General features: G+C 43.9%; 1 protein-coding gene across 1 annotated transcript in view; it reads right to left on the bottom strand.

Moving 5' to 3' along the window:
• Window positions 1–17,276, bottom strand: part of clcn1b (chloride channel, voltage-sensitive 1b) — a 48,279-nt gene that overhangs the window by 793 nt on the left and 30,210 nt on the right. The window contains exons 10-22 of the mRNA XM_087812397.1: window positions 15,417–15,518; window positions 12,569–12,653; window positions 12,302–12,457; window positions 12,158–12,227; window positions 11,988–12,098; window positions 11,691–11,904; window positions 11,500–11,633; window positions 6,608–6,789; window positions 6,468–6,552; window positions 4,609–4,691; window positions 4,489–4,533; window positions 4,311–4,415; window positions 377–463 (exon numbers count right to left, since the gene is read on the bottom strand). Coding sequence (XP_087668523.1) covers window positions 377–463; window positions 4,311–4,415; window positions 4,489–4,533; window positions 4,609–4,691; window positions 6,468–6,552; window positions 6,608–6,789; window positions 11,500–11,633; window positions 11,691–11,904; window positions 11,988–12,098; window positions 12,158–12,227; window positions 12,302–12,457; window positions 12,569–12,653; window positions 15,417–15,518 — 1,459 coding nt within the window. The remainder of the gene's footprint in view (window positions 1–376; window positions 464–4,310; window positions 4,416–4,488; window positions 4,534–4,608; window positions 4,692–6,467; window positions 6,553–6,607; window positions 6,790–11,499; window positions 11,634–11,690; window positions 11,905–11,987; window positions 12,099–12,157; window positions 12,228–12,301; window positions 12,458–12,568; window positions 12,654–15,416; window positions 15,519–17,276) is intronic.

Raw genomic sequence — 17,276 nt, 5'->3', positions numbered from 1 at the left:
TGATACAGTACGTGAGTGACAGGTGAGTGATACAGTACGTGAGTGACAGGTGAGTGACAGGTGAGTGATACAGTACGTGAGTGACAGGTGAGTGATACAGTACGTGAGTGACAGGTGAGTGACAGGTGAGTGACAGGTGAGTGACAGGTGAGTGACAGGTGAGTGACAGGTGAGTGACATGTGAGTGACAGGTGAGTGACAGGTGAGTGACAGGTGAGTGACAGGTGAGTGATACAGTACGTGAGTGACAGGTGAGTGACAGGTGAGTGACATGTGAGTGTTAGGTGAGTGACAGGTGAGTGACAGGTGAGTGAGAGGTGAGTGACAGGTGAGTGACAGGTGAGTGACAGGTGAGTGACAGGTGAGTGACAGGTACCTCCTTCAGGGCCACGACACCCACCAACTTGCCGATGCTGGTGACGTAGGCGTGACTGAGGCCCAGCAGCGAGAACAGAGTGTGAGTCTGAGACACAGAAGGTTGAGTCAGTTGTGTTGTTACGAGACTTCACTGCTACACAAGTGCACGACGTCAACACAACACACGAGTCAACACATCATCGTTGTCAATGTTTAGCAGAATCTCTTTCACTTTCACCCCAAAACTCTTCGTGTCATCAATGAATGATTTAACATTTAAATGTTGAAACTTGGATTTAAAATATATATTTTGTTTGGATTTCATTATGTTTTTTATTAAAAAGCTGATTTCAAATCAATATTTTTTTTATACACGTACAGTTTGATATTGTTATTCCAATAATTCACAAATACATTTGTCAGTTCAGTCTCCGTTCTTACGTTTGTTCGTTTTCACTCGTTTTTTAATTATATATATTATTATTATTATATATATATCTCCAGACCAAACCAACAGAGCTCAGAGCTTCTGGATCGAACTTCAGCCAATCATGTGACGCACAGACGATCATGTGACACACAGACGATCATGTGACGCACAGATGATCATGTGACGCACAGACGATCATGTGACACACAGACGATCATGTGACGCACAGATGATCATGTGACGCACAGACGATCATGTGATGCTCAGACGATCATGTGACGCTCAGATGATCATGTGACACACAGACGATCATGTGACGCTCAGATGATCATGTGACGCTCAGACGATCATGTGACGCTCAGATGATCATGTGACGCTCAGATGATCATGTGACGCTCAGATGATCATGTGACGCTCAGACGATCATGTGATGCTCAGACGATCATGTGACGCTCAGATGATCATGTGACACACAGACGATCATGTGACACACAGACGATCATGTGACGCTCAGATGATCATGTGACGCACAGACGATCATGTGACGCTCAGATGATCATGTGACACACAGACGATCATGTGACGCTCAGATGATCATGTGATGCTCAGACGATCATGTGACACACAGACGATCATGTGACACACAGACGATCATGTGACGCTCAGATGATCATGTGACGCTCAGATGATCATGTGATGCTCAGATGATCATGTGACGCTCAGATGATCATGTGATGCTCAGATGACCATGTGACGCTCAGATGATCATGTGACGCTCAGATGATCATGTGACGCTCAGATGATCATGTGACGCTCAGATGATCATGTGATGCTCAGATGATCATGTGACGCTCAGACGATCATGTGACGCTCAGACGATCATGTGACGCTCAGATGATCATGTGATGCTCAGATGATCATGTGATGCTCAGATGATCATGTGATGCTCAGATGATCATGTGACGCTCAGATGATCATGTGACGCTCAGATGATCATGTGATGCTCAGATGATCATGTGACGCTCAGACGATCATGTGACACACAGACGATCATGTGACGCTCAGACGATCATGTGACGCTCAGATGATCATGTGACACACAGACGATCATGTGACGCTCAGACGATCATGTGACGCTCAGACGATCATGTGACACACAGACGATCATGTGACGCTCAGATGATCATGTGACGCACAGACGATCATGTGACGCTCAGATGATCATGTGACACACAGACGATCATGTGACGCACAGACGATCATGTGACACACAGACGATCATGTGACGCTCAGATGATCATGTGACGCACAGACGATCATGTGACGCTCAGACGATCATGTGATGCTCAGACGATCATGTGACGCTCAGATGATCATGTGACACACAGACGATCATGTGACACACAGACGATCATGTGACGCTCAGATGATCATGTGACACACAGACGATCATGTGATGCTCAGACGATCATGTGACGCTCAGACGATCATGTGACGCTCAGATGATCATGTGACGCTCAGATGATCATGTGACGCACAGACGATCATGTGACGCTCAGACGATCATGTGACACTCAGACGATCATGTGACGCTCAGATGATCATGTGACGCACATACGATCATGTGACGCACAGACGATCATGTGACGCTCAGATGATCATGTGACGCACAGACGATCATGTGACACACAGACGATCATGTGACGCACAGACGATCATGTGACGCTCAGACGATCATGTGACACACATACGATCATGTGACACACAGACGATCATGTGACACACAGACGATCATGTGACACACAGACGATCATGTGACACACAGACGATCATGTCACGCTCAGATGATCATGTGACGCTCAGATGATCATGTGATGCTCAGACGATCATGTGACGCTCAGATGATCATGTGACACACAGACGATCATGTGACGCTCAGATGATCATGTGACACACAGACGATCATGTGACGCTCAGACGATCATGTGACGCTCAGATGATCATGTGACGCACAGACGATCATGTGATGCTCAGACGATCATGTGACGCACAGACGATCATGTGACGCTCAGACGATCATGTGACGCTCAGATGATCATGTGACGCTCAGATGATCATGTGACACACAGACGATCATGTGACGCTCAGACGATCATGTGACGCTCAGACGATCATGTGACGCTCAGATGATCATGTGACGCACATACGATCATGTGACGCACAGACGATCATGTGACGCTCAGATGATCATGTGACGCTCAGATGATCATGTGACGCACAGACGATCATGTGACGCACAGATGATCATGTGACGCACAGACGATCATGTGACGCTCAGACGATCATGTGACGCTCAGATGATCATGTGACGCTCAGATGATCATGTGACGCACAGACGATCATGTGACGCTCAGATGATCATGTGACGCACAGACGATCATGTGACACACAGACGATCATGTGACGCACAGACGATCATGTGACGCTCAGACGATCATGTGACACACATACGATCATGTGACACACAGACGATCATGTGACACACAGACGATCATGTGACACACAGACGATCATGTGACACACAGACGATCATGTGACACACAGACGATCATGTCACGCTCAGATGATCATGTGACACACAGACGATCATGTGACGCTCAGACGATCATGTGACACACAGACGATCATGTGACACACAGACGATCATGTGATGCTCAGACGATCATGTGACGCTCAGATGATCATGTGACACACAGACGATCATGTGACGCTCAGATGATCATGTGACACACAGACGATCATGTGACGCTCAGACGATCATGTGACGCTCAGATGATCATGTGACGCACAGACGATCATGTGATGCTCAGACGATCATGTGACGCACAGACGATCATGTGACGCTCAGACGATCATGTGACGCTCAGATGATCATGTGACGCTCAGATGATCATGTGACACACAGACGATCATGTGACGCTCAGATGATCATGTGACGCTCAGATGATCATGTGACGCACAGACGATCATGTGACGCTCAGATGATCATGTGACACACAGACGATCATGTGACGCACAGACGATCATGTGACGCTCAGACGATCATGTGACACTCAGACGATCATGTGACGCTCAGACGATCATGTGACGCTCAGACGATCATGTGACGACGTAGAAGTTTAAGTATTTAAAGGTTATTTTTTCTTAAATAACTTACTTTGATATTACAAAAATACAACATATTTTTCCTAATTCAACATTTTTAAAAGTAGCCCTTAAACCTCAATAGAACAACATTGTTACAATAGTGACATCATTGTTGAACCAACATGTATTCATTGAATTAAAAACATTGAATTATAAAATCAAACTCAAGTACAATCTATTCAATCATTAAATGTAGACATTATTGATCGATATCCAGTCAAAGCTCCACAAACATGAACCTTCAATGTCCTGAAGATCTTCAGCCTCTCGTGCTTCAGGTCGACACCAAACCATCTGATGTTGGACCACGACTCACCTTGTGCAGAGACGTTCTCTCCACCAGCTGGAACGGCGACGGGTCGATCCGGATCTGCTCCATGTCCACGGCCTGGTCCATCTCCACCTCCTCCCAGGCCTTGATCTGCAACAAACCATGTCAGGGATCACGTGGACTCATGGACCAGCACTGGACCAGCACTGGATGGATGGATCACCTCCTCTGGAGACATGGTGTCCGTGAGCGTGGGGGGGGCAGAGACCTGCAGGAGGACCAGGACGTCAGATTCAAACATGTCCACAGGTGATTCACGACGATGAGTGACAGATGCTCGTACCTGAGTCTCCGTCTGTCCAGTGGAGGACGAGCTGGAGAAGAGTCTCTGGAGAGCATTCCTGACCGAAGGCAGCGTCCTCGTGTCTGAGGAGTGAGGAGTGAACACATGAAGAGTGAGCACATGAGGAGTGAGCACATGAAGAGTGAGCACATGAAGAGTGAACACATGAAGAGTGAGCACATGAAGAGTGAACACATGAGGAGTGAGCACATGAAGAGTGAACACATGAAGAGTGAGCACATGAAGAGTGAGCACATGAAGAATGAGCACATGAGGAGTGTTCACATGAAGAGTGAGCACATGAAGAGTGAACACATGAAGAGTGAGCACATGAAGAATGAGCACATGAGGAGTGTTCACATGAAGAGTGAGCACATGAAGAGTGAACACATGAGGAGTGAACACATGAAGAGTGAGCACATGAAGAGTGAACACATGAAGAGTGAGCACATGAAGAGTGAACACATGAAGAGTGAGCACATGAGGAGTGTTCACATGAAGAGTGAGCACATGTAGAGTGAGCACATGAAGAGTGAGCACATGAGGAGTGTTCACATGAAGAGTGAGCACATGAGGAGTGTTCACATGAAGAGTGAGCACATGAAGAGTGAACACATGAAGAGTGAGCACATGAGGAGTGTTCACATGAAGAGTGAGCACATGTAGAGTGAGCACGTGAAGAGTGAGCACATGAGGAGTGTTCACATGAAGAGTGAGCACATGAGGAGTGTTCACATGAAGAGTGAGCACATGTAGAGTGAGCACATGAGGAGTGAGCACATGAAGAGTGAGCACATGAAGAGTGAGCACATGAGGAGTGAGCACATGAAGAGTGAACACATGAGGAGTGAGCACATGAAGAGTGAGCACATGAAGAGTGAACACATGAAGAGTGAGCACATGAAGAGTGAGCACATGAAGAATGAGCACATGAGGAGTGTTCACATGAAGAGTGAGCACATGAAGAGTGAACACATGAGGAGTGAACACATGAAGAGTGAGCACATGAAGAGTGAACACATGAAGAGTGAACACATGAGGAGTGAGCACATGAAGAGTGAGCACATGAAGAGTGAACACATGAAGAGTGAGCACATGAAGAGTGAGCACATGAAGAATGAGCACATGAGGAGTGAACACATGAAGAGTGAACACATGAAGAGTGAACACATGAGGAGTGAGCACATGAAGAGTGAGCACATGAAGAGTGAACACATGAAGAGTGAGCACATGAAGAGTGAACACATGAGGAGTGAGCACATGAAGAGTGAGCACATGAAGAATGAGCACATGAGGAGTGAACACATGAAGAGTGAACACATGAAGAGTGAACACATGAGGAGTGAGCACATGAAGAGTGAGCACATGAAGAGTGAACACATGAAGAGTGAGCACATGAAGAGTGAACACATGAAGAGTGAGCACATGAAGAGTGAACACATGAAGAGTGAGCACATGAAGAGTGAGCACATGAAGAGTGAACACATGAAGAGTGAGCACATGAGGAGTGAACACATGAGGAGTGAACACATGAAGAGTGAGCACATGAAGAGTGAACACATGAAGAGTGAGCACATGAAGAGTGAGCACATGAAGAGTGAACACATGAAGAGTGAACACATGAGGAGTGAACACATGAAGAGTGAGCACATGAAGAGTGAACACATGAAGAGTGAGCACATGAAGAGTGAACACATGAAGAGTGAGCACATGAAGAGTGAACACATGAAGAGTGAGCACATGAAGAGTGAACACATGAAGAGTGAGCACATGAAGAGTGAGCACATGAAGAGTGAGCACATGAAGAGTGAGCACATGAAGAGTGAGCAGGACCACGGACACCAGAGTGAGGCTCGTACCTGAGTCCTGGTTCTGTGGAGGCTCCTGAGGGTTCTGGGAGGTGAAGGGTCCGTTACATCCGTCCTGAGCCGGCGGAGCCGAGGTCTGAAGCACAAGCTGGATCTCTAGGAACCATCACACAACTGTGAACTATTGTTACCTTCTCAGCCGGGTCCGGACCCCCCTCCTCGTCCACGAAGGTGAAGGACTCCCAGCTGACTTTGGAGCCTTGACCTGGTGAACTCTGACCTCTCTCAAAGACCCGCCTCGCCGGGGAGAGCCACCAGTCCAGGATGGCCTGGAGCTCTGTCCTCTCGATGGAGCCCAGAAGAATCATGGATTCTACAGAGCAGAGGCTGAGATGTTACGTCTTCATGGAGATGTTACGTCTTCATGGAGATGTTACTGTGTTCATGGAGATGTTACTGTGGTCATGGAGATGTTACGTCTTCATGGAGCTGTTACGTCTTCATGGAGATGTTACGTCTTCATGGAGATGTTACGTCTTCATGGAGATGTTACTGTGTTCATGGAGATGTTACGTCTTCATGGAGATGTAACGTCTTCATGGAGATGTAACGTCTTCATGGAGATGTTACGTCTTCATGGAGATGTAACGTCTTCATGGAGATGTTACGTCTTCATGGAGATGTTACGTCTTCATGGAGATGTTACGTCTTCATGGAGATGTTACTGTGTTCATGGAGATGTTACATCTTCATGGAGATGTTACGTCTTCATGGAGATGTTACTGTGTTCATGGAGATGTTACATCTTCATGGAGATGTTACATCTTCATGGAGATGTTACGTCTTCATGGAGATGTTACGTCTTCATGGAGATGTTACTGTGTTCATGGAGATGTTACGTCTTCATGGAGATGTTACGTCTTCATGGAGATGTTACTGTGTTCATGGAGATGTTACGTCTTCATGGAGATGTTACGTCTTCATGGAGATGTTACTGTGTTCATGGAGCTGTTACGTCTTCATGGAGATGTTACGTCTTCATGGAGATGTTACCTCTTCATGGAGATGTTACGTCTTCATGAAGATGTTATGTCTTCATGGAGATGTTGACGCCCACCAGGATTAGAGACTCACACGGATGGTAGCGTTCTAAGTGTAGATGTGGAACTAACAACAATCTACTCTGAAACACTGAAGCTTTGCCATGTTTTTTACACAAAAATACTATTAATTTGTATTTATTTACAATTGGACATGTTAATATTCACAGTGTTTGTTCATTTTTGTGTTCCAGTCACTAGATGGTTTTACGTCCACCCAGTTGAAGGACGAATTTTAATACTGCAAGATTATTACTGAGGACAATAGGATACAGTGACTCCAGCTGATTTTTGAACACATTTTGGTTTGAAAACCAATGAAAGTAGTTACGACTTCGTCAAGAGTCATGTGGTCTGTAAGTCAAGTACTGGACAATACTACACATATATACTTGTTACTACACTATCACAACACCAGAGTCAAGTACTGGACAATTCTACACATATATACTTGTTACTACACTATCACAACACCAGAGTCAAGTACTGGACAATACTACACATATATACTTGTTACTACACTATCACAACACCAGAGTCAAGTACTGGACAATACTACACATATATACTTGTTACTACACTATCACAGCACCAGAGTCAAGTACTGGACAATTCTACACATATATACTTGTTACTACACTATCACAACACCAGAGTCAAGTACTGGACAATACTACACATATATACTTGTTACTACACTATCACAACACCAGAGTCAAGTACTGGACAATACTACACATATATACTTGTTACTACACTATCACAACACCAGAGTCAAGTACTGGACAATACTACACATATATACTTGTTACTACACTATCACAACACCAGAGTCAAGTACTGGACAATACTACACATATATACTTGTTACTACACTATCACAACACCAGAGTCAAGTACTGGACAATACTACACATATATACTTGTTACTACACTATCACAACACCAGAGTCAAGTACTGGACAATTCTACACATATATACTTGTTACTACACTATCACAGCACCAGAGTCAAGTACTGGACAATTCTACACATATATACTTGTTACTACACTATCACAACACCAGAGTCAAGTACTGGACAATACTACACATATATACTTGTTACTACACTATCACAACACCAGAGTCAAGTACTGGACAATACTACACATATATACTTGTTACTACACTATCACAACACCAGAGTCAAGTACTGGACAATACTACACATATATACTTGTTACTACACTATCACAACACCAGAGTCAAGTACTGGACAATACTACACATATATACTTGTTACTACACTATCACAACACCAGAGTCAAGTACTGGACAATTCTACACATATATACTTGTTACTACACTATCACAACACCAGAGTCAAGTACTGGACAATTCTACACATATATACTTGTTACTACACTATCACAACACCAGAGTCAAGTACTGGACAATACTACACATATATACTTGTTACTACACTATCACAACACCAGAGTCAAGTACTGGACAATACTACACATATATACTTGTTACTACACTATCACAACACCAGAGTCAAGTACTGGACAATACTACACATATATACTTGTTACTACACTATCACAACACCAGAGTCAAGTACTGGACAATACTACACATATATATTTGTTACTACACTATCACAGCACCAGAGTCAAGTACTGGACAATACTACACATATATACTTGTTACTACACTATCACAACACCAGAGTCAAGTACTGGACAATACTACACATATATACTTGTTACTACACTATCACAACACCAGAGTCAAGTACTGGACAATACTACACATATATACTTGTTACTACACTATCACAGCACCAGAGTCAAGTACTGGACAATACTAAACATATATACTTGTTACTACACTATCACAACACCAGAGTCAAGTGCTGGACAATACTACACATATATACTTGTTACTACACTATCACAGCACCAGAGTCAAGTACTGGACAATACTACACATATATACTTGTTACTACACTATCACAGCACCAGAGTCAAGTACTGGACAATACTACACATATATACTTGTTACTACACTATCACAACACCAGAGTCAAGTACTGGACAATACTACACATATATACTTGTTACTACACTATCACAGCACCAGAGTCAAGTACTGGACAATACTACACATATATACTTGTTACTACACTATCACAACACCAGAGTCAAGTATTGGACAATACTACACATATATACTTGTTACTACACTATCACAACACCAGAGTCAAGTACTGGACAATACTACACATATATACTTGTTACTACACTATCACAACACCAGAGTCAAGTACTGGACAATACTACACATATATACTTGTTACTACACTATCACAACACCAGAGTCAAGTACTGGACAATACTACACATATATACTTGTTACTACACTATCACAACACCAGAGTCAAGTACTGGACAATACTACACATATATACTTGTTACTACACTATCACAGCACCAGAGTCAAGTACTGGACAATACTACACATATATACTTGTTACTACACTATCACAGCACCAGAGTCAAGTACTGGACAATACTACACATATATACTTGTTACTACACTATCACAACACCAGAGTCAAGTACTGGACAATACTACACATATATACTTGTTACTACACTATCACAGCACCAGAGTCAAGTACTGGACAATACTACACATATATACTTGTTACTACACTATCACAACACCAGAGTCAAGTATTGGACAATACTACACATATATACTTGTTACTACACTATCACAACACCAGAGTCAAGTACTGGACAATACTACACATATATACTTGTTACTACACTATCACAACACCAGAGTCAAGTACTGGACAATACTACACATATATACTTGTTACTACACTATCACAACACCAGAGTCAAGTACTGGACAATACTACACATATATACTTGTTACTACACTATCACAACACCAGAGTCAAGTACTGGACAATACTACACATGTATACTTGTTACTACACTATCACAACACCAGAGTCAAGTACTGGACAATACTACACATATATACTTGTTACTACACTGTCACAACACCAGAGTCAAGAACTGGACAATACTACAAATATATACTTGTTACTACACTATCACAACACCAGAGTCCAGTACTGGACAATACTACACATATATACTTGTTACTACACTATCACAACACCAGAGTCAAGTACTGGACAATACTACACATATATACTTGTTACTACACTATCACAACACCAGAGTCCAGTACTGGACAATACTACACATATATACTTGTTACTACACTATCACAACACCAGAGTCAAGTACTGGACAATACTACACATATATACTTGTTACTACACTATCATAACACCAGAGTCCAGTACTGGACAATACTACACATATATACTTGTTACTACACTATCACAACACCAGAGTCAAGTACTGGACAATACTACACATATATACTTGTTACTACACTATCATAACACCAGAGTCCAGTACTGGACAATACTACACATATATACTTGTTACTACACTATCATAACACCAGAGTCCAGTACTGGACAATACTACACATATATACTTGTTACTACACTATCACAACACCAGAGTCAAGTACTGGACAATACTACACATATATACTTGTTACTACACTATCACAACACCAGAGTCAAGTACTGGACAATACTACACATATATACTTGTTACTACACTATCACAACACCAGAGTCAAGTACTGGACAATACTACACATATATACTTGTTACTGCACTATCACTATATATCTTATCCTTGTATGTTGATACATATAAACAGATTTTTAACAATAGAAACATTTTTAGTTTCCATTTCTCTTGGTCTTTTTTTAATGTGAAAACCTTTATACCTTTTTAATGATTTATTTATTTGAATATTGTTTATTCACAGCCACACAGTGATGAGACCAGTAGAAGAAGAACCTTCTAGAACCTCTAACTCACTCACTGACCTCTGGAGTCGACCAGTGGGATGGTCTTGAGCGTGGTGTTGTCCAGGAGGTGGTTCAGTTCCCGGTAGGTGGAGCGAGACGACAAGAACTTCACCCTGCGCACCATGATGTCCTCCACGAAGATGTTGTACTTGCTGGAGACACACGTCCCGTCAGATCTTCTTCAGGTTCAGGTCCAGGGACCGGCTCACCTGATGTGTCCGAGGGCCAGCTCGGGCAGGTACGGCAGCTTCTTCACCTGGATGATGGAGTCGTAGAGCGACGGCTGAAGACCTTGAGCCACCATGTTGGCCAGGATGACGGCGACCATCATGGGCAGGATGTGAGAAATCTGACCCGTGAGCTCGAAGCAGATGACGGCCGTGGAGACCGTGTGAGTGACGGCGCCGGTCATCGCCGCCGCACCTGCACAGGAAACCTCGTCAGAGCCTCATAGAAGGCATGACCATGAAGGTCTGAAGGCCCCTCAGGAGACGTCCAGGACTCACCGATGACGGCGTACCCTCCGGGCAGGATGCGGTAGACGATCCCGTCGAAGAGGATTCCATTGGGAAACAAAGTGGCCATGACCTCTCCGACCAGACGACCAAACGCGGCTCCTGGGCAGAGAGAGGAGACAACCTGAAGGTCAGCAGGAGACGAGAAGAAGTCCTCTCACCTAGTATGAAGACGGGCATGAAGGCTCCGGAGGGGATGGGCATCGTCGTGGAAACTGCTGACATCCAGAACTGCAGCAGGGTCAGGATCAGGAGAGAGTGTTTCTGACACCAACACGTCTGAGGACCTGCTGATGATGACCTACCTTCATGACCACGAAGAGGAGCAGGGTGATGAAGACGCTGACTTGAGGATGAAGCCAGACCGAGGAGCGACCCAGGCCAGGAGGAACCGTCGGACCCGTGATCTTGGTCCAGGTGTAGTTGTCGAACAGAGAGTTGATGCACTCTCTGGGCATCAGCTGTCGAGGAGAACACACTTGACCCACATCTTCTCTCAGGTGACCACACACTCAAGGTCGTGAAGCTGACCAGTGAGTTTCTACTGGACGCTGAGTAAAAGCAAATCGAACCTCTCCGGCCATGAACTGTCCGAATCCAGGGGGGAAGGTGAAGGTCGCGATAATCAGCGTCACAGCTCCTGGATAGATGAGGCGACTGGACACACACACATCAACTTTCTTCAGCGTTCCTCAACGTTCATCAACGTTCTTCAACGTTCTTCTACATTCTTCAACGTTCTTCAACGTTCATCAACGTTCTACAACTTTCTTCTACGTTCTTCTACATTCTTCAACGTTCTTCAACGTTCTACAACGTTCTACAACGTTCTTCTACGTTCTTCTACATTCTTCAACGTTCATCAACGTTCTTCAATGTTCTTCTACATTCTTCAACGTTCTTCAACGTTCATCAACGTTCTACAACGTTCTTCTACGTTCTTCTACGTTCTTCAACGTTCTTCTACATTCTTCAACGTTCTTCAACGTTCTTCAACGTTCTTCAACGTTCATCAACGTTCTACAACGTTCTTCTACGTTCTTCTACGTTCTTCTACGTTCTTCTACGTTCTTCTACATTCTTCAACGTTCATCAACGTTCTTCAATGTTCTTCTACATTCTTCAACGTTCTTCAACGTTCATCAACGTTCTACAACGTTCTTCTACGTTCTTCTACGTTCTTCAACGTTCTTCTACATTCTTCAACGTTCTTCAACGTTCATCAACGTTCTTCAACGCTCTTCAACGTTCTTCTACATTCTTCTACATTCTTCAATGTTCTTCAACGTTCATCAACGTTCTACAACGCTCTTCAACGTTCTTCTACATTCTTCTACATTCTTCAATGTTCTTCAACGTTCATCAACGTTCTACAACGTTCTACAACGTTCTTCTACGTTCTTCTACATTCTTCAACGTTCTTCAACTTCATCAACGTTCTACAATGCTCTTCAACGCTCTTCAACGCTCTTCAACGTTCTTCTACATTCTTCAACGTTCTTCAACGTTCATCAACGTTCTACAACGCTCTTCAACGTTCTTCTACATTCTTCAACGTTCTTCAACGTTCATCAACGTTCTACAACGCTCTTCAACGCTCTTCAACGTTCTTCTACGTTCTTCAACGTTCTTCAACATTCTTCAACGTTCATCAACGTTCTTCAACGCTTTTCAACGTTCTTCTACATTCTTCTACATTCTTCAATGTTCTTCAACGTTCATCAACGTTCTACAACGTTCTTCTACATTCTTCAACGTTCTTCAACGTTCATCAACGTTCTTCAACGCTCTTCAACGTTCTTCTACATCCTTCTACATTCTTCAATGTTCTTCAACGTTCATCAACGTTCTACAACGTTCTACAACTTTCTACAACGTTCTACAACGTTCTTCTACGTTCTTCTACATTCTTCAATGTTCTTCAACGTTCATCAACGTTCTACAACGCTCTTCAACGCTCTTCAACGTTCTTCTACGTTCTTCAACGTTCATCAACGTTCTACAACGTTCTTCTACGTTCTTCTACGTTCTTCTACATTCTTCAACGTTCTTCAACGTTCATCAACGTTCTACAACGCTCTTCAACGCTCTTCAACGTTCTTCTACGTTCTTCTACGTTCTTCAACGTTCTTCAACGTTCATCAACGTTCTACAACGCTCTTCAACGTTCTTCTACATTCTTCAACGTTCTTCTACATTCTTCAACGTTCTTCAACGTTCATCAACGTTCATCAACGTTCTACAACGTTCTTCAACGTTCTTCTACATTCTTCAACGTTCTTCAACGTTCTGCAACGTCGCTCAAACTATTTGTGTGTGTGTGTGAGTTGTAGGTTGTGTGTATTGTTAAGAGTGTGTTGATACGTAATGACTGCTGCCATCTAGTGGCCTAAGTTTCATAGTTTTCGTTGCAAGACGGTGAATCAAATATTCACATGTTGTTGAATACTGATACGGAATTGTGTCAAAAATATTTTAAGTGAATCTATAGTGTCTATTGTCTCACATGTGTGTTGTGTAGTGTTGTGTAGTGTAGTGTTGTGTAGTGTTGTGTAGTGTAGTGTTTTATAGTGTTGTGTAGTGTTGTATAGTGTTGTGTAGTGTTGTGTAGTGTTGTGTATGTTTTATAGTGTTGTGTAGTGTTGTATAGTGTTGTGTAGTGTTGTGTAGTGTTGTGTAGTGTTGTGTAATGTTGTATAGTGTTGTATAGTGTTGTATAGTGTTGTGTAGTGTAGTGTAGTGTAGTGTAGTGTAGTGTAGTGTAGTGTAGTGTTGTGTAGTGTAGTGTAGTATAGTGTTGTGTACTGTTGTGTTGTGTAGTGTAGTGTTGTATTGTGTAGTATTGTGTAGTGTTGTGTAGTGTTGTGTAGTGTTGTGTAGTGTTGTGTAGTGTTATGTAGTGTTGTATAGTGTTGTGTAGTGTTGTGTAGTGTTGTGTAGTGTTATGTAGTGTTATGTAGTGTTGTATAGTGTTGTGTAGTGTTGTGTAGTGTTGTGTAGTGTAGTGTAGTGTTGTGTACTGTTGTGTTGTGTAGTGTAGTGTAGTGTAATGTAGTGTAGTGTAGTGTAGTGTAGTGTAGTGTAGTGTTGTGTAGTGTAGTGTAGTGTAGTGTAGTGTAGTGTAGTGTAGTGTACTGTTGTGTAGTGTAGTGTTGTATTGTGTAGTGTAGTGTAGTGTAGTGTAGTGTAGTGTAGTGTAGTGTTGTGTAGTGTTGTGTAGTGTTTTATAGTGTTGTGTAGTGTAGTGTAGTGTAGTGTAGTGTAGTGTAGTGTAGTGTAGTGTAGTGTTGTGTACTGTTGTGTACTGTAGTGTTGTATTGTGTAGTATTGTGTAGTGTAGTGTTGTATTGTGTAGTATTGTGTAGTGTAGTGTAGTGTAGTGTAGTGTTGTGTAGTGTTGTGTAGTGTTGTGCGACTCACTGCTTGGTGAGGAAGCGAGTGAGGGCAGTAGGTCTCCTCATAAACAGAACCACTTGTCTGTTCATGTAGACGAAGAAAGCTCCCATGAAGCCACAGCAGATCCTGTCGGAGCAGAAACCATCATGTGACTCGTGCACTGACTCACAACACACACACAACACAACTGACTCACAACACAATTCAACACACAACACAACACAACTGACTCACAACACAACACAACACACAACACAACACAACTGACTCACAACACAACACAACACAACACACAACACAAATGACTCACAACACAACACAACACAACTGACTCACAACACACACAACACAGCGAGAGGGGACGACACAACAAACACAACAAAAACAACACAGTGAGAGGGGGTGACACAACAAACACAACACAGTGAGAGGGGACGACCCAACAAACACAAGACAGTGAGAGGGGACGACACAACAAACACAACACAGTAAGAGGGGACGACACAACAAACAACACAGTGAGAGGGGACGACACAACAAACAACACAGTGAGAGGGGACGACACAACAAACACAACAATAAAAACACAGTGAGAGGGGATGACACAACAAACACAACAAACACAACACAGTGAGAGGGGACAACACAACAAACACAAAAAACACAACACAGCGAGAGGGGACGACACAACAAACACAACACAGTGAGAGGGGACGACACAACAAACACAACACAGCGAGAGGGGACGACACAACAAACACAACACAGTGAGACGGGACGACACAACAAACACAACACAGTGAGAGGGGACGACACAACAAACACAACACAGCAAGAGGGTACGACACAACAAACACTACACAGTGAGAGGGGACGACACAACAAACACAACACAGCGAGAGGGCACGACACAACAAACAGAACAAACACAACACAGCGAGAGGGGACGACACAACAAACACAACAAACACAACTGTTATAAGACAACAACAAACACAACAAACACAACAAACTTATGGCAGTCCATCGATAACGATGATGACGTTGCTCCAAATTGAATGAATAGACATTTATTGGGGTGTGTTGCGGCGGTGCATAGCCATGTGGCTGTGCAGGCCGATGCGGGATCCGCAGGTTTTGCCACAGGGGGGACAGAGGTACGTGGCACTGGAGGGTGTGGGCCCTGTAGCAGGCTGATGCCTCAGTGCACGTCGCCGTATCCTCCTCTCTGTGGCTCCTGAAGGTGAGCAGTTCCCTGGTGGCAGGAGGAACTCCAAGTATGGCGATCAGCAGCCAGGGACTCTAGTGCTGTAGGTGAAATGTTACACTGCTTCAGGAGGGATTTGAGATGATCCTTGAAGCTTTTTTGGACCACCAGCAGATCTCTGGCCATCCAGAAGTTGGCCGTATAGGATTTGCCTGGGCAGGCGGTGGGCAGGCATACGGATCAGATGCCCAACCAAGCGCAGGTGTTTCTTCGCAAGGAGCACGGCAATGGTAGGTGTGTTGGTCCATTCAAGAATATCAACATGTGGCACCCTGTCTTCCCAGGACACACCCAGGATCCTTTGAAGGCAGCGGAAGGCTTCTAGTGTTTTTATGTGCCTCTGGTAGGGTGTCCAGGTTTCCGACCCGTACAGCAGTGTAGAGAGGCAGACCACCTTGTACACAGCTGCTTTGGTGGAGCTGGTGAGGTTCCTGTTGTGGAATACCCTGGAGCTAAGCCTGCCAAAGGTAGCAGAGGCCAGACCGACTCGGACCTGGATGTCATCATCAATGTTGCAGGAGGGGGACAGAATGCTGCCTAGGTAGGTGAAGTGTGGGACGATGGCAAGGGGATGACCATCGAGGGTGAAGGTACGCACATGTGTTTGGTGGGTGAAC

The sequence above is a fragment of the Callionymus lyra genome, chromosome 17 (assembly GCF_982586985.1).
Source record: "Callionymus lyra chromosome 17, fCalLyr1.hap1.1, whole genome shotgun sequence".
NCBI classification, from domain to species: domain Eukaryota; kingdom Metazoa; phylum Chordata; class Actinopteri; order Syngnathiformes; family Callionymidae; genus Callionymus; species Callionymus lyra.
Note: the sequence above shows the minus strand (reverse complement) of the source record. Positions and strands in the feature narration are given on the sequence as shown.